Here is a 19,645-nt window from a genome sequence, read left to right as displayed (position 1 = left end):
ACGACCGTTGAGACCGATTCAAAAAGTGTTAGCCCAGCATAAGCCAATCATTTAACCAACATACGTTTGAACACGTTTGTTTACATTTTTCAATAAAAATTGCCTGAGAATCTGAGAATAAGCATGTAAAATTTGGTGACTTTAAAGAATAAGCATGTAAAATATGTAAAAATAGATAACGTTGTCCACTGGCATATCTCTCGATCTAGCGACGGAAGTTTATAGAAAGCAGAAGATAAGTTTACAAATATCATGTAAGGTGTACGCCCAAGGATTCGTCGGTCACTTATGAAGGAATGTTCACAACACTATGCCAAATTGAAGGACGTTTAAATTCATGTCCATTGTGTAGCAAACATCAAGTTGATACAGATCTACTAACTTCATTTCTTGGTCATGCGAAACTTAACAGCAATAGTAAAATTAGAAAACTTTATTGAAAATAAAGCAGAATCTTCTCAATGGATGGCAGTACTTACAACATCTTATTCAACACTTTTGGGAAAAATAATCACACAACTCCAACAATGCAACAAACGGGGGAGCTGAAGAATAATTAAGGACGGCAATATCGCATTATCCATCGAGGACGATAGGAAAGTTTGCGATACTACACACAGACAGATTAGTGAGAGTGAGATGGCAGTAACAACTCTGAGGTTGTTACTGGCATTAATAAAGTTATACTTTCAACGTGGGCGGGGATCTTTAAGATCTCGGGGATTAGAAAAATCTTTTTTTTTATTAATCTTATAATATGTATCTATATATTGGAATTACAAAGTATCATTGCTAAGAAGAAAAAACATATATTTCAATAATATATGCAAGTAAATGCGTAAGGAGCGTAAGGACGAAGTACTTGTACTTCTTATAATATAAAAAATTAGGGAAATTGTCTTATTTTTGCTTTTCTTTTAGCCATTCTTCTGACAATTCACCTACACGCGTGAGATTGATCTCTCTCTGCAGAGCGCTTTTCGTATAAGCATACATCATTTGTAATTCCATTTGACTATCCCGAGGCGTATAGAATCGAAAACACATCGGATATGAATGGAGGGGCGCAGCCCTCTATTCTGGGAGCACATTCTCTGCGACTGCCTCAACTTTTCCTTGGCTAGAAGTATTGCATTTGGAACGATTAACCCTTTGAACATTCTACAATCAGCTTCAGAACAGAATATCAATTCAATATTTTACTTTATTAATACTACTAAGCTTATTATCTAATATCCATTTATTTAAATTAGAGCCGATAGCCTGTGTTGCTAGTGCTCAATGCCTTTTTTTTAGTCTAAGAATTCAATTCATTAGTCTAAAATTAAAATAATAATATTAATAATAATAAGGTCTATTTAGCCGTGTCGTTCCTGACGCTGATCTTGATGAGGAGATGGAAAAGATTATTATATCAATAAAAAGTAAAAGTCGCGCCGTTTTAGCACTGGTTGAAAGAATTCTTTTGCAAAGAGTTACCACCGGAGCAAGCGTATCGGCGAGTAATTAAAGTTAATCTTAATATATATTCTTCTATAAATGCTTTTAAAAATTTATCAACAATTCAAAAATTCGACTTATATGACAGAAGATGATTAAAAACTAAAATGTAACCGACTCGCAGTTTTATGAAGAGACGTAAGCCTAATTGGTCGCATATGTAGAAAGAAACTAAACATTTTCCAAAAAAAAAAATAATCTCAATTTATTGTTATATTTTGATTTATTGTTAATTTTCATACTTGATCTTTATTCAATGGTTGGGAGCATATAATTAAAATATTAAAATTTATTAAAAAAAATTTATTTCCAAAGGAATCCTATTTAACTATAAAAGATGAATTATTTTATTTACTGTCTTTCTAATTTAACTCGAATCATCGTTTTTCTCATCATCATCATCGTCATCATCGTCTTCATCTCCCCTGTCATCGTTGTCATTAATTTCCTCTTGCGCTCCTAAATTTTCAATACTTTGGATTAATTGGTTCATAGCTTGTTTGGCCACTAAACCCAGAACTCCTTCATGAGATTGATGGTCTTCATATTGAAGTACGTCGACACATTCTTTTAATATATCGATAGCTTCTGAAAGTTTCTCTTTTAATTTTAAGCCGGTCAATATGCCCGCCAAAAAAGCACTTTTTGCTAATAAAACTATGGGTACATGCAATTCATAGAGGATCATGGCTTTGAAACGACTTAAGCCGGGCTCGAAGGCATTCATAACACGTAAAACTTGCCGGCATAATTCTTCTTTACGCTCCAATAGCACATCGGGCAGTTCAACCATTTCATAGCCTTCTACGCGCCCATACATTTCAATTAAATTTTGTCGTAACGATGTCTGAATAAAATGTAACGGATGCAAAACGGAACGATATTTTTTTAACAATTTCTCAGTTTCTTCCAAACGTTCTGGACTCATATCCATCGCTTGAATTTCGGCTGCCTCAGTTTGCATTACAGTTATGGCCTTTTGCACAGCCTCATTAGTAGTTTTAAAATCACAATTTGTACATTTCCATTCTGTATGCGAATCTGGAAATATATTTAAAAAAAAGACTTTTTTAATGAATTTGAAAAGAAAATTTTATATAAGCAATTAATGTTGCTACCTAAAGGATTAACCCACAAAAGCCAACCATCGTCACATTTACTGCATTTAAATGAGCTAAAATGTGTCCCCAATTCTGTTGGATCCTTGCAACGTTCGCAATCACATTCGAAATATTTCCCTGCCTTTAAATGTTCTCGCCGTTGGGCAGTGCCCTCCAAAGTGTAAGTATATGAATGATGTAATGGTTGACCAGGATCTAAATCAACCATGGCACGTAATCGTATCCTTTATCAAAGAAAAGGAAATAAATTTTTAATTTTTTTTTTTTTTTTTTATTAACTATTACATGCTTGCGGAACGCACTTGAAATCTTCGCTGGGATAGATACTACGAGTGGTATTTGGTACACAGTTATGTGCCAATATTCCAGTTACGGGATATAAACATCGAAGGGCATAACCTTGATCGGTACGGGCTTCGAAAGCATTGATCTCCAATATGCCTACCACTTGCATTATAAGATCTTCGGAAAACCGCTCGCCCAACTTGCAAGGACCTCTCAAGTACTGGGCGATATTCACAAGATCTGCATGCCAAAAGTCTGTGTTTTCACGACGCTCCTTATCATGGTATTCCATAGATGCCACCTCCTGTTCCCATCTCTCCGGTTCTGCCTCTTTCGCAAGAAGAACTCTGAATTTGAAACGAAATTCATCATATTAGAAACGAGGTTAACTTATTTTTATGTTGGCTCTGAAATTCTAAAAATATGAGTGTGCCCAGCACTTTTTAGAATTAGTTTATATATATAAGAAAATATGTAATCGATAATACTTGTTATTTAGTAAAAACAAAAAGAAAGAAATATACTATGTGTACCCTACCTTGAGGGTAGGGAGTGGAAATTGCTACAAATGCGTTGCTGGGTCGAGCACGACCAGTTTCATGTGGAACGTAAACGTAGCTCTAGCTTTCTAGTTTCGATTTCTTCAAAGTTATTTCAGTCTGTTGGGCTTTCCCTGTGTTTCGATGAGTGATTCAATTTTTCTCCACGGAAATCAAAAAGAATTCTAAGAACCACTTTTCAAATTTCTAAGCCAGATTTTGTAATTAAGTATAGACAGACATTCGAACATATACTCAAATCGACACTAGTATATATAAGTCTAAGGAATATGCGAACCGGTCATTTCCGACTGTCATAACGCATAATAAAACTAGCATATGTGCATTGTCTTGTTGCTTGCGTAGAAAGAAATGAAAGCTTTTTCTTCTTCTTCACGTCAGAATGAGAGATGCAAAAATGAAATATGAAATTTGAATATTTTAAGAGATTTTTCATGCGATACTCCATCGGATACCTTAAAGTTGTTATACAATCTAATTGCGGACAACCGTTTTGATCACTTTTCATATTGTAAAATTTTGCTTTGGCTTCCACAAATATTTTACACTCTCTTTGTCCATGATATTTCGCGTCACGATTTTGGCATTCATCACATAACGGCCACTCGCAGGAAATACAACGATCGGTATTATCGATACTGTTGCAAGCAACATATTTATAACATTCCAAACATTGTACCGGACTATTGCATTTTGGTCCTATTGCGAAAGGTAATTCTTCAAGTAGAATAACATCTCGCGATTTTACAGATTCCGAACCATTTGCTAAGTAACGTCCTAGTTTAGAATTATATTGTATTTCTGTGCGATTTAATTTAACATGCGGGCCTTTATACGGCATTTTTATGACTGACCAAAAGGAAACAACAAATATTCAAATATTTTTCACTATCCCACGTACAAGTTTTTAAATAGACAAAATTCATTTGCATTTTATTGGTTTGATGCTGCTCTTGTTGGACATAACATAGCTTTATGAGCTTTAGAAAATGATCGATTCATCGCATATATAATTGTGTTGAATTCAAAGGTTGTTTGCCCTAAATGAAAGTACGAAACTGGAACAATATCATCTTGACTAAAGATCATAGCAATTATTTCTACCTTCTTATTATTGTCACATATTTCGAATAATAGAATAGAACCATTGCTAGCTTGCGAAAGGTAAAGGTAAGAGAGAATGTTACACATTTATTGCCTGATTTTTAAAAACACGTGAAACTGAGTCTCTACGGTGAAGCGGTTAAAAACCGTGGCGCTTGCTCGGAGCAGGCATGCATCAATCGTTCCATTATGTTACCTGAAGATTTTAGATTCTACGGAAAGCATATATACTTTGCGACTCAATCTCTAACAATCTGCAGTTGGTGGCTGCGGCGCATTAAAAAGTGACATTGATATTGAATTGAATCTGAAATAAATACAAAAATTCAATTCATCAAACAAACTCAACCCATATAATTATATAATACTAACGTTTCGATCTAGCGAACGTTATTCACGCCGACATACATCAGAGGCTTTCTTTAACAGAGTAAGTTTCTAAGTCAACTTAGTTTTCTCTGTCCCCTCGATGCTGCATGATTATTATTATTATTATTATTATTATAAATTTAGCCAGAGAATAAATTCTAAGACTAAGGTCTTAAAGCACTAGCATCTAGGGCTATCGGCTTTTTTATTAAAAAACTCTACCGCACTTGAGGTTTGAACCCACGACTATTGAGTTGCTAGTCGAGACTCTTGCCTACTCGGCCACTCAGGCGGATGAATGATTAAAAAACTTACAAAATTGCAAGAAGATAGAGTTAGAATTGCGAATTTTATCATATATTTATAATCACTGGCCACAGACGGAGCCTGACCACAAGCATAATGGGCCTTCAGCAAGCATAGAAAAGTTATGAAATTAGGCAAGTTAAAATAATGACAACTTGTAAATATTGTTGTCAATAATGAATAAGTTTTATGTTTGCCCCAAGATTGCACCTTTCGTCGAAGAACGGAAAAACACCATTAAGTACCTTATACCACTGCGCTTAACAACGTTGTTCAGATAATGACTACTCATAATCAGGCTTTGTATGGGAAGTGGCCGAAATGGTAATCTGATGCAATGCATCAATAGCGTTCTTCTTTGGACCAAAACAGGTCGATATGTACGATTTGATCAAAATATCGCAAAAGTTTGTACTTTGAGCGCAATGAAACTAGACAGCCGGACGGATAAACTAGCTTAGATCGATCCAGAAATTGGTTCTGAATAGGTGGGTATAATAACAAATTGATCTATCTCAAGTCCTTCTTAGTATTGCGTACATGCCCGCAAACTTCATATACCTCATGTACCACAACTGAGGCAGGCTGTAAAAATTAACCGAAGAGGAAGCTTCAATGTCTCTTATGCTGTGATCACAATGAAAATTTGTATAAATCTCGAAGTAAGCGCCTAATTAGTATTAGTAGATAATGACCGTGATTAGTCTATGTCATTGGGCTAGCTTTCTTTAAGCTTTACATCGCTCCAGAAGTAACCACACCAAAGTATGCACAACACAGCTCTTCCATGAGCATTTGCAGGAAGCGTAACTTTTTCTATTTCATTAGAAAAAAATGCTGCCGAAAGTCACTCGTTACGATCGTGTATTCAACAACATCCGCAAGGCATGTAAATGCTCGTTCAGAAGCCTTTTTTTAGTCGACTCAATATTTTGTTGTTCAATCCATTAGATTATTTTTTTGGACCACCTACCGTATAATTAATCTTGCAAAAATAAGCCTTTGTATGGCAACAATATACACCTAAGTCTCTTTTTACAAGACAGACGCACAGTTCTTAAGAAATAGCGTATAAAAGATTTCGTGTAAAAAGAGAATTAGGTGGACAATTGTTAATACCTTACAATAAAAATTCGTTCAGAAGAAAATACGTCAAGACTTGTGAGTTCTATGAGAAAAAAGTTAACTACACTAAATGAACAACATCGGAACCATACCATAAATTCGTCACATTTCAAAATTATTTTCAATTTATTTCCGATTCATTCTAATGCACTGAATTAGACTGTATTTTTTTATTAATGGTGGATATTCCAGTAATTCAATCAAGACTATTTGTCCACCCAACATGCAGGCGGCTTTGATGAACATTTGGGCAGCACTATTTCAGATCACATAGTCACGAAATCGAAAGTTATAGACGAGTGTCTACAGTATAGTTGTCTTTATCAAGTTTATTCTAGTTGGTCCTGCATTATGGGCAGTGCCGAGCTTATTTTTTAGCCTCATATTTTCAGTTCATCAGGGAACTGCGACGATCCACAACAATTATCTGTGAAATTGACGGGTTTTCGTAGAAATAAATTTATAACAATTAGAAGCAAAAAAAAGCGGGGCTCGTTCCGGGAAAAAAGAGTAGACGAATATGTTTCCTGCATTATATACAAGATCCAAACTTATCTACTTCGTTAGCCAAAATTTTTAAGCTTAAAATCAAAAAACCCGTCAAATTGACAAGAGCCATAGATGTAGCGTTCACCAACTTAAGACATAAGTGGTAGACGAACCAATGTAGGGTATTTATCCAAAATACTTCGAATGGGAAAATTAAAAGCTTCTTCTGGACTGGATGTTTTTAATATCAAAAAATGACAGCTTCTTTGCGAGTTGATTTTGCTCGCACACCTTGAAAAGCAGAGACCGAAAACGTTATGTCAATTTTCGCAGATCACCGTTCAGGCTATATGTTGATTTATTTATCTTAATTTGCACACATAAAGCATTGCCCAAGCAACGCTTAAATTAATTTATTGTAATTACAAGTTACTAATATTATTGAACTTTAACTGGGATACTTTAGCCATCTATAGAATTTATTAACGTGTGTGTGTGTGTGTGTGTATATGTATAAAAGTTATAAACGATTTTCTTTTGCAAATTTTCTACTAACCTCAAAGGTGTTATGCAATCCAATTGCGAGCAAACTCCGTCTTCTCCAACATTGCCAGCAAATCTAACATTAGCATCGGCAAAAGTCTTGCATTCGAATTGATGTTCGGACGAGTCCGTGCAGAAAGCACATAGAGGCCAATCGCATTTGCTGCAACGATCCACGGAATCTCCGTCGTCGTCGAATTGTAAATTGCAATAACATCCCAAGCAAACAATGCCACTATTTTGTTTCGGGCCACGGGCAAACGGTATTTCTTCAACGACAATTTCGCCTTTTGTAACGGTCTCGGTAGTGACAAGGCCTCGACCGAAACGTGAATCACTTTCAATACAAGATTTGAACATTTTATTTGAAAAATAATTTTTAAAATTTTAATTATTTTGTAAATAATTTAATTCTTCAATACTTGCTAGATTCAGTATATAGTATATATATCTTTTCTTTTTTTTCTTTTCTTTTCGTTTGTCTAAATATTTTTAATCGATTGCTCGGCAAGTACTATTTTGTTTATTTCCGTATTTATTCGAAAATGAAATAAAATTTTGCACGTACATCGAACTTTTCGTTAATGAAAGTGATTTGTTTTAATGCACTTGATGCAATCCCTTTGCATGCTAAACAAATACACACTCATCTCAATTGCATGCACACACACGCATACCACTTTTTATACCCACTAGACTAAAACTTAAGTTTTCGATATTCATATGCATCTGTTAAATGTGATCGACAGAATCATTGTAAATCGTAAGATATTGATTTCCTTACACTCTCTATACGAAAAAAACAGAATTAATTAATCTAATTAATTTTTTAATTTAAACACCAAATTTTATCTAAATATATAACGTACTGCACGATATTTTAACATACTTCAAATTTATAAGAGGATTTTTCGAAAAATGTATTTTAATGTTTCCTTCGGATCAAAATTTTTATTTATCACTCGTCTCATTAGTGTCACCGCTCGTATTACTTTCGTGCGAGCTCCTGTCAAATCTCAAATTTAGAGACGATTTATTGAAAAAATATTTTAATATTACCTTCGGGCCATAAGACGCACCCAGAATTTGAGTCCATTTTTCTATGTAAAAAGTTGCCTCTTATAGTCCGCAATATACGGTATGTATTTTCCTTGAGTCTTTTCGTTCGATCCTTCCGTCTCATTAATGTATGTCACGATTCGTATTACTTTCATCTGAACTATTTTTGTCACTCCTTTCAAACCTCAAATTTAGAGACGATTTACTGGAAAAAATATTTTTTAATATTACTTTCTATTTTTCTATATAAAAAGCTGCGTCTTATAGTCCGAAAAATTCCTTTCCTCCAGTCTTTTCATTCGTTTTTTTCGTATTTTGCATTGCTTTCGAGTATCGTTTATACGCTTCAATTCGGCAAATTCTACCATTTCTGTACTTAGGTAATATTTGAAAATTATAAAATTATTTTTAACAAGTTCGGTGATAGTGAACATAAATCGCCTAGTATTTATATTAGGTAACATAAATTTAAAAAAAAAAAAAAAATGTTTTTCCATTGTTGCGATCGAACGGACTAAACCAAAGAGAAGTGCGAATTTGAATTTGAACAAACAAATCGATCAAGCATAACACGCTATGTATTCACAGAGCATTCAATAAATTTAACTCATCCACACAAACGATTTTCACCTCATATGATAGCTATCTCAAATACGATCAAAGTGACTTTTCTTCCTATCTTCTAGGATCATACAAAAAGAGTACTATTAGGTACTTGCAAAAACTTCATTCATTTCTTTAAGTGTAGAAAGAAAACAGAATAATTCTCTATCTACTTAAACATTTCAATACTGATATGAATTAATTCAATTCGGTTTGTCTATCACATAAATGAACACTTTTAAAGTGTAAACTAAATAAATTTAGATCATTTGGTCCTTTTTTATTTATTTATTTAAACCGATTTATATTTCAGAGCTTAAATCTTGTTTTTAAAATTAATGTCAAACACGAGCCAGCTTTGGCAAAAATTTTACAATGCAAGAAACCTTTGAGTCAGGACTTTAGGTTGCTTAGACTACGACTTTAGTAATCTAAACAAATGTAACCGGAGAGCAGCAATAAATGTTTATTGAAGGGTGTAACGCGAAACCTGTACCTGAAGTGTTCATAATCGTTGTAATGTAACCCCAAGATCGTTTGCAAAGTTTCAAGTTTATTATACGGGTCATTAGAGTGGTCCTTAATTTGTATATATCTATCGAGAAGGTGTGTTCTCTACACACGCCAATTAAGTAAACTTTACTCGCGCTTCCTTAAAAATTTCAACTCATTCTAAAATCGATATAATTGTGCAAGATATTCATATGATTTTTGAGAGCTAAGATCATAAAAATTCTTATGTTAACCTCTATTAACCTTTTTTGACTCAGATTCCTATATTGATATTGAAAATTTTTGATTTTTTAGAATGAAAGTGTAATTGTCGTTCTCAAGCCACGGAATTTCACATAGGAAAAGTTTACAACATATGTTGAGGAAATCTCGTCGTTAATATCTGTTTGAAAGTCTTCGAAGAAAATTCTATCACAAAGATCAAAGAAGCAAAAGCATATGTTATTAATTGTCGACCATAAAAAGTTAATAGTCTTGACGCGATATCGAATAGGTGACTTTCTTTTGCATTTTCCTGTCAACTACTGGGGGTGGAGGCTTATTATGTTGGCTATGCTCTTTTCAATATTAACGAACCTTAAATCGCAGGTAATAGGCTTAAACTTTTTAACGATTTGAAGCAAAATCAAATTTCATTTCTATTGTGAGCACTCAAAACCGTACTTTATTTCGAGCTCGTATGTCCTTCAATCGCGTGTCGTGCTAGATTAAGCTGGAGTGTATTAGTCAAAGCTACTTAATTAGGACTTATCTACGGAAGAACGCGTCGCTGCAGGACCAATCTCTCAACTCCGCTTAGGGAAAAGTTAGTTCTACGTTAGTTTCAAATCCGGCAAAAGCATTGAAATTTCGCATGGATGGGTTCTTTTTTTTAAGATGAAGGCGCGGGTACGGATAAATACTCGGTCAAATAATTTTCTTATTTGGTCTTAGTTTGATATGAGTCATATCTGCGTGGAATTAGCGAAAGTTGTTTTGACAACGAATTCTTATGACCTACATCACTGTCGGTATAAGAACACATTAAATTTATGCGGATTTATGCAACACATAGAAGGCCTTGAGATAGACCCAATTTTTTTTAGGCTTATAAAGCCCTCTGTTTGCTTGTGTTCAACTTACAGGCCGTAATTTTGGAGATATTTTAATGAAACTTGGTACATCGGCATGTTTTGACCCAAGGAACCAAGCTATTGAAAATGATTCGGGTCAGTGCATATTTTCGAACACTGCTCCTATAACGCTTTATGTCTTTACTAAGCGAAACGCTGTCTATATTTAATGGTGGGCCACTATGGCATTTTTACTTGTTTCTTACAAATTTTTCCTTTTTCTTTTTTCCTAATGCGCACAATGAATACCTATGAATTCAATCCATTCGTAGATATAATAGTTAATTTAGATATGCGCCTGTCAATCCATCCATTCCAGTTCACTTGTGAGCACTACGTTTTTAACACGTCAACACTTCTTATAGACCAAGAAATTCCTAGCTTTGTGTACATTTTACAGATGTTTTTATTTCAAATTTGAACACCACCCACTGATTTGTATACATTCTACATAAATCGGTAGGCGAACGTTTGCGAAGGGAAAAAGTTAAACAAATTTTAAAGGCCAAGCTAGAGGAGATGAGGACTATACTGCACAAACACTTTAATAAGTCACTGATTTGCGGGATTCATCGCGTAGACTGGAGTTGCGGATACTGAAACTAGAACGTGAAGAAGATGCCTGGGAATGGAAAGAACGGGTTTTATGAAACGCCTTACGCCAGGCCCGTTTAAAAGGAACGTATTTTAATACAGGAACAAGAGGATAATAATAAAATATTATTTTATAACAACGTTACTTTATTGTATTTGTATTAAATATCCCCTCCTTGTGTACATATATGGAAATATTTTAAACAATTGCAAAATGTAAACTAACTTAAAGTGGATAATATGTGTTTTATAATTATAAGGTCATAATTTACATTAACATAGTAATTATTAATATAATATGTTGAAGATAAGGACTGAAAGGTTATAAAAAAAAAGGTTGAGGAAAAATGAAAATTACATTTCGTAGCTACTAAAGGGGTTTAAGGGAAACAACCTAATAAGAACTTCGTAACTTAAATAAATATAGTACATAATAAATAATTTATAAATATAAAACGCTAAGCTGCATAAATATTTTCTCGCTTTCAAGTCAATTGTGTGTGTGTGTGTGTGTAATAAAATTAAAGCTAAGTGAATTTAAGCTATAAACACGTACTGACATCGAAGAATTTTTTTTTTGAAGCATAAGTCCTCGGCTTTTCTGCCGACGTACATCAATCTATGATCGTAGTATTGGACGTTAATAGCAATATGGCAACAGAATCAAAAAATAATAAGCGCAAACGCTTGCAGAGCCTCCAATTAGAACATACAGACTTTAGATTTGATAAAATCAATCAACTAATTAATAAATAAAAAATAATAATAATGTATGATACAAGATATTAATATAATAAAAAGCAGATGAAGACTGAATGCGATTTTTTTGTCGCATTCTGTGTTATCGTTTTTGCAACGCTGAGCAGTGACCTCTTTCTTAATAATAATAAAAAGTAATAAGGTCAATTAAATTTCTGAAGCGTAATCAGATTTTGCAAAATGCCCTTTCTCGGTACATGAGCCAATGGGGCTTTCTGACTATTTGGTATGTTCGCCTTTGACTGAGGAAAGCACTTGTATCAGGTATTTAATCGATATCTCTCCCGGATTATAAGAAAACTTTAACTAATTCTAAGCGTTTTCGTGGATAGATCAAGTCTGTTTTCAAGCTTCATCAAATAGGAATATGTATGCTATAAGTTAAAGTGGGCTACTAGGCAGAAAGTTAATTAATTTAGCATCTCCTTAAAATATTAGAAGCACGAAATATATATTTACTGAGATCTTCAGTACAAATGAAACGGCGTATGGATCCTTGAAGGGCGAGTGAGTGTTAGAATTGTAATTTATTGCGTTCATTAGGTTTTTCCATAAGAAAAATGTTAACGTTAGGTTGATTAAATCGATAAAATGTTTTGTCAAAATGTCCAGCTTGTTAATATCGTGAGCAATAATTTGTAGTTTTTTATTTCTCCTAAATTGAAAAGTCATAAAATTCGCGTCTGCTATAAGTTCTCTTAGAATTTTTCTCTCGACGTTTCAATGAGAATTATTTATAACAATTGGAATTCATTATATTTTGTAAATACGATGAATTAACAAAACGCAACCGCTCGTCGATATGCATTTAAGCATATTTTACAGAAAATCTTAATGAATTTCAAATTAATTCCACAGTTTTCACGTTACCGTGGCATGTGCTGCCAAATTATTTTCGCGTCTTTTATTTTGACAATATTGTCCCCCCATAACCCCCCATTCACGTATATGTATTTTTTTTCAAATTGGGACAATCTTTTACAAGAAATGGCAGCACTGCTTTGCAAATTCTTACATTACTTTTGTGGTGTTGTTCGTGGTCGTATCAAAAAAATTGGTCGTATTTGGTTCCTCGCTTTACAAATAAAAATTTAATTGAAAGTAAGTAGTTTTATTTGAAAAAAAAAAAAAAAACTATTCAAAAAATAATAAAATGAAAGGATGATACAATATGCAAGTGTGGCTCTTACTTAAGAAAAAAAAAGTGTCAAATATGAAAATGACAAATTAGTGTCTGGAGTGATTTCATAACCTATAAAAGAAATGTGGTTGTGCATGCACATATATACAGGTATATGTGTGCCGCTTAATGATTTTCTCCATGAAGAAACGTTAAAAATGTGCTTTTGCCTGTGTATGAATAATTATTTCAATAAATGATTTTTCAATTAAGTGGTTCCCGTAAGAACATAAGGAGGGCAGTTTTTTTCTTTAAAATTTAACTTTTTTTTTTATTTGCTTATTTATTATGCCTATTGATAAATATATATAGATGACATATAAGGTGAGAAAATGCTTGATTCGTATTAACGTATGTTTACCGGCAATTGACACAATAGAGAGCAGTCAATGACTGCTGCTGGTTGTGTGGTGGCCGCCTAAACAGCCCCTCAATTAAGAAAAAAAAAAAGAAATTACCTTCCTACATATTACGTAACGTGAAATTTCTCACATTTTAGTTTTTCTTTTTTTTTTTTCTTTTGTTTATATGGTTGTTCGTACCCGCTTTTATGTCCCAACGATAAAATATCATTCATTCATATCTCATCTCTCTTCTTAGGGTCTACCTAGGGTGAAGTACAATTTCATAATTTCAAGTTCTATGCACCCATTGCATGATGCGGATATGGAAAAAGTGATTCATTAAGTGGTGAAAGGGTAAACTTTATAAATCCAAATCTTGTCCAAAAAAGTATATTATTTTGATAATTATGATAGTAAGTAATGACATTGAATGACGCCACCAAAATCAATATTGGTGTTCATTAGAGACTGACACTATTTAAAAAAAAAAAAAAAGGAAAGAAGAGAAACGTAAAGCAAGCACCCCGTTATACAGCATACACAGTATACACTTTAAGCTTCGCAATATTGTCTATCCATCTGACTTTCTGCTCGTAAAAGCCACGAAAACGAAAATTTTACTGTTAACAAGTAACAAAAATTAAGATATTATTTTCCGTGAGATCCATACGATTACTTTTCCTTCCAAAGTTTCGCTTCCAACAATAATTGTTTTTAATAGAACGCGTGATAGTATAGTAAAAAGTAAAAAAAAAGAAAATTCTTTGCTTTTCTTCACTCATATATGTAAAGGATTTCAATTTAAGAATGGCAGTTACAGAAACGAGTACAAAGAAGCACACCTCTTTAAAGATCTTATCTACATTTTATTTTCAACCCTCTTGGTTTACATCAAATGATAAACGGGATAAAAAGCAATCAATCCCTAAGGATTTAATAATTTATAGAAATGATGAAGGTCAACTGGTAGAGGCAAGTGTGTGCTTATGTTTGAGTTTATACATATATGTATATATATATGTATTTTTTTTTTTCGGTAGGTGTTTATTGAGGGCTTAAATTATATATAAATTTTCTTTTCTTTCGGTTACATCATCAAATATTTTCTTTGCTATGTTAATTTTCATACGTTTATTTTAATAGAAACGTACCTGCACGGTTATATATTTGTATTTTTGTATTTGTACTTAACGTTTATGTTTTCAGATATAGAGGACGAAAAGCAATCTAATTTACTTATTGTGTTTGTGCTTAAACGTGATTTCCATTTGTTTTCCCATAATGGAAAACAAAATCAAATCATATTCTCGGATTATATTTCTAAAATGGCAAAAAAGAGAAGCTAAATTGTTTTCGTTAACAACAACAGGCATAACTTAATTTTATTGATATTCACTTTAGTTGTTTTTATAATATATAGAGCACCTAAAATTCGACTCAATGGGTGTATAATTTTTGCATTTGTCTGCTATCATAATTTTTTTTTTTTTTTTTAATAATTGTTTGCTGCCATACAGAAAAAGCAATAGCGGGAATATTTTTAAACCTCTATCTTTCTCAAATAGTTGTGGTCATAAAGTGTGCACACATACATATAACCTGCCTGTATGTTCAGTACTCTAATATCTGCTTATTTCATTAAAGATATTATCACGTGCCTTTTCTATTTGCACAGATTACTTAAGTAGTAAAAAGCTTTTATAAAACTCTTTGAAAGGTAACATTTGTGACAATCATTTAGATATTTCAGCAAACTTTTTCGAGTAACTTTTTACTGATTAGAAGAACAGGCAAAGGAAAAACTCAGTTCTATTCTATTTGAAGAATCATTGTCTTCTGATGCATAAATTTGAAAGCTTTCCCTTAGGCAAATATCCATATTACGTTCTTTGTAGCAGAAAGGATTAGAAAAACGATTACATAATGTATATGCCCAGGGATAAGCAGTGGTAGACTTGGACTCAATGAATAGCAGTTAATTGAGATCGCTGGACAAAATGGAAGCGCGTATTATGTACGGTTGTTTATAGGGAATAGGACATTTTTTTCCAATCCATTCAGGGGATATCTCCTATTCCTGTAACACGGTCAAAAAGAAGAGAGGAAAGAGAAAAGAATAGGGAGACGACGGCCCCCGCCCAGTAGCTGTATGCTTAAATTGATCAATTCTATTCCTTTTTCGACTTATCCTTGAGACTACACTACAACTACGCCCAAAGAAAATTCTACATCGCTTGAGATTTGAATCTGCGAACACTGCCTTTAGTAGTCGCAGTTCTTACCCACTTTGAAGAATTTATGGCTGCAATGACGAGATTAATGATCGGTGCAATAATTAAATGCTGCAAAGCAATCACAGAAGGTCATTTCCAACCGACTGTTTTATGTTTTATTGTCAGTCGTTGAATTTTGAATAAATTATCCCCACTCATAGACCGCGAACGGCCAAAGAGTGTTTAAGAATTTGAAAGAATTGCAATCCTCCCAGTTCGATTTGTGCCAAATAGAATTACTTCGATCTTTGTTAAAATATATATTGGATAAACATAACGCAAAAGGGTCCACGCCAATCACAAAATTGTATTTATGTGATTTGGAACGAATGATTACTTATTTTCTGCCTGAAAAAGTGACTGCCTTAGTATTTTTCTCTTTTAGCGCTAGAAATGGGGAGACTTAATTGAGTGTTTATCCTCACTGAGAATTCGAAAGGAAATGCGAACATGTTAGGGCGTTATTAGTGTGCACACTACTGTTAAGGCAAACAACTACTTGCATCTATACGATATTTTAGTCCATAATGATGCAAAAATATTTCTAATGCGTTCACATGTACATGTGTTTACATAGCGAGCATACATTGACCTGCCTTTTGATGGCTACAAAATTATCTTTCATGGCTGGCTGCACGAAATTCGTCGACGCCATACATTCATTTGTATAATACTTTAAATAAATACAAATGAAACTTTAAAGCTCCCATCGGTTTCTATATTTGTACATTGTCGAGTCATTGGGCTGTGCGTGTAGCCATTTATATTTTGTGACTAAAATAATTTCCTTTGTCTTGAACAGAAAATAAGTATTGTACAAGACATTAATGACATTTGTTTTATACCAAAATAGAGTATATACAATAAAATCCGAAAAGCAAGCCTTAAAAATTATCTCAAGAATGTATTTCGAGAATCAGACCTATCCTTCGTTTTTATACCTTTTTTTTATAAAAATTTCACTTTACGTGAACTGTCAAATTAATTATATATCCAACATAAATAATTTTATGGCATTAATGAAAACATCTTTCCATACTCTTCCCATACTCAGGTTATGTCTCCTATAGGCACAGCCACGATGTATTGGGTGCATGGAGGAATGGAAAAAGGGAATAGTCTTTGTGCACGTTTGACTTAAAAGTAAAAACGTCAGACACGTCAGACGGAAAAGACCTACCTGTTGGCAGATTGTTCCAAAAGCCTCTTAGGGCGATTACATAATGAGTTGAAATTATTAGGCAGTAAGGAGAAAGCAGACATCAAGATTAATGGAAGTGTATAAATATGAGATTTGATTTTGGATAGTGTTTTAGTGTTCAGGAATGAGAGAATAAAAAGCGTCGGAAGTATACGCATGGAATCTGCAGAACAACAAATCTTATATCTTAGTTGTAATTGCATAGGTTGGCAACAAAATGTTGCCCAGAATTTGACTTTGACTGTTCGTTGCATTCTGTTATCGTTATCCGCTCCCAAACTTTTTAATTGCTTGATAGAGATACTATTAAGGAGCACAAATTTTTCCCTTGTTCATGGGCAAATGTAAGCAGTTGGTTGACATGAACTTAATGTGATTACGAGAAAAGTAAAAAGAAATTAATGCCTACATAATTAATAGCTTAAAGTTTTTATTATGTAATTAAAATTTGCTTTATATTTTGATTAATTGTAGATGGCTCCTCCATCGTATTCGGATTTGGGAAAACAAGCTCGTGATATTTTCGGCAAAGGTTATCACTTTGGCTTATGGAAATTAGATTGCAAATCCAAAACCTCATCTGGGATAGAATTCAGCACATCCGGCCATTCCAATACGGAATCGGGCAAAGTTTTTGGTTCATTGGAAACTAAATACAAAGTTTCGGACTACGGTCTAACATTGACTGAAAAATGGAATACAGATAACACTCTCTTCACTGAAGTTGCTGTACAAGACAAATTACTGGAAGGCTTGAAATTGGCCTTCGAAGGTTCTTTTGCGCCACAGTCGGGCAACAAGAGCGGCAAATTTAAAGTAGGCTATGGCCATGATAACGTTAAAATAGATTCCGATATGAATGTCGATTTAAGCGGTCCTTTGATTAATGCCTCCGCTGTTTTGGGATATGAAGGTTGGTTGGCAGGTTACCAAACAGCTTTCGATTCTCAAAACACTAAGTTAACAACTAACAATTTTGCGTTGGGCTATGCCACGAAGGACTTTGTATTACACACAGCTGTGTAAGCAAGAAATTTAATTAGAATCATAGTCTCAAAATGTTTATTGCAAATCTTTATAGAAACAATGGTGAAGAGTTCAGCGGATCTATCTTCCAAAAATGCAACGACAATTTGGATATTGGTGTGCAGCTTTCCTGGGCATCAGGCTCAAATAATACCAAATTCGGTTTGGGTGCTAAATTCCAGCTGGACAAGGATGCCGCATTGCGTGCTAAAGTTAACAATGCTTGTCAAGTTGGTTTGGGCTACCAACAAAAATTACGCGATGGTATCACTCTTTATTTATCGACTTTGGTCGATGGCAAAAATTTCAATGCAGGCGGCCATAAAATCGGTGTCGCTTTGGAACTAGAAGCTTAAGTAGCTTACTGCCATTTATAAATGTTCTTTATTTGTCACTATATCACATTAGTCGCAACAGTTGAAAACAACAACAGCAACAACAAGAAAAAAACTTATTAAACTACTTATTTAATATCAAGAAAGAAAGTAAGAAACCCTTAAAATAAAGCTATGGAAACCATTGTATTAAGCATTCGGTTTGAACCTGTAAAGTCCTTAATTAAATTCTTCTTTTAATTGTTTTTGTCATGTAATAAAAATGCATGCATATACATACATAATTAGTACAGTGTTGCGTGATTATTAAACACATCAAGTTAAATTCGAAATCGTCATGAAATTAAAACAAACGCAATGATAACACCATCATGTTAGGAATATAAATATAATATTATACCAAAAAAATGCATTCGAACATTTAATTACTCTCTCAAATGACCAAACTCGAAGTTCAAATACATTCAAACAAATGTCGCTCATTTAGTTACTCTCTCAAATTACCAAATTCGAAGTTCGAATACATTGCAACAAGTGGTCGCTCATTTAATTACTCTCTCAAATTACCAAACTCGAAGTATGTCCGTGTGTTTGTCTGTGTGGTGCGTGTTGTTGGCATTCTACTGGTCGCAAAAATGAAAATATCGACTTTGGTAGAAACATTGGAAATGTTCGCCCGCAGGTTGATATGAAAAATGGGCCAAATTGATCAGAACAGAGGCGCTTGAGGTTGTTTTCATATATTAATTCAAAGAAGTAATAGTTACATGCTCCAAAACTTAATGCCGCGTATTAAGATGTCACATCAACGACCATATTAAAAATTTGAAAGACGTTTTTTGTAAAAACGTTTTATATAGGAGCGCTTTTTTTATGTTTTCCTCAATCGTTTGGTATGATCAAGTAAATATATTTTACAGGTCTTCCTCTTGCTGTTCATATATTTTACCGGTCTTCCTCTTGCTGGTCATAAAGTTTATGAATATGTGCGTTGAGCATTAAATCTAAAAAGTATTGCTATTTTACCTTAGTTTTTAAGTCATTTTTTTTTATTGCTTTTTCACGTCTCTTCGTAAGAATTCAGTTTCAATTTGGCTTTGTTTGATATACAATGTCGCCTTTCCGCGACTTACGGCCGTCAGCATTCGAAAAGGTGTCTGCAGATAGAAATAGCTGAGCCGAGACAATACTTACACTATTTAATAATTTATAAGTTAAAGCTTATCCCAAAATTATCCACCTAT

At 33.6% G+C, this 19,645-nt stretch overlaps 2 protein-coding genes across 3 annotated transcripts; one reads left to right on the top strand and one right to left on the bottom strand.

Annotated features, from left to right (window-relative positions):
• Nucleotides 1-1,757: 1,757 nt before the first annotated feature.
• On the bottom strand, nt 1,758-7,812 carry LOC119633269 (SET domain-containing protein SmydA-8). 2 transcript variants are annotated; one of them, XM_038026730.1, is made up of 4 exons: nt 3,922-4,328; nt 2,924-3,253; nt 2,619-2,845; nt 1,758-2,541 (listed from the first exon to the last, which is right to left on the bottom strand). In XM_038026730.1, the coding sequence occupies exons 1-4, from the start codon at nt 4,305-4,307 to the stop codon at nt 1,868-1,870; spliced, it is 1,617 nt and encodes a 538-aa protein (XP_037882658.1). In that variant the 5' UTR covers nt 4,308-4,328; the 3' UTR covers nt 1,758-1,867. The 2 variants fall into 2 exon arrangements, with proteins under 2 accessions (XP_037882658.1, XP_037882659.1); XM_038026731.1 differs by lacking the exon at nt 3,922-4,328 and adding an exon at nt 7,416-7,812 and having other exon boundaries at nt 1,761-2,541.
• Nucleotides 7,813-13,038: 5,226 nt separating this feature from the next.
• On the top strand, nt 13,039-18,685 carry LOC119633841 (voltage-dependent anion-selective channel). The gene is made up of 3 exons (XM_038027623.1): nt 13,039-13,143; nt 17,515-18,062; nt 18,122-18,685. Exons 2-3 carry the CDS (start codon nt 17,515-17,517, stop codon nt 18,420-18,422), a joined length of 849 nt encoding a protein of 282 aa, XP_037883551.1. The 5' UTR covers nt 13,039-13,143; the 3' UTR covers nt 18,423-18,685.
• The last annotated feature ends 960 nt before the right edge of the window (nt 18,686-19,645 follow it).

The sequence above is a fragment of the Glossina fuscipes genome, unplaced genomic scaffold (genome assembly GCF_014805625.2).
Source record: "Glossina fuscipes isolate IAEA_lab_2018 unplaced genomic scaffold, Yale_Gfus_2 2, whole genome shotgun sequence".
Lineage (NCBI taxonomy): Eukaryota > Metazoa > Arthropoda > Insecta > Diptera > Glossinidae > Glossina > Glossina fuscipes.
This window is presented reverse-complemented; position numbering and strand designations above follow the sequence as displayed.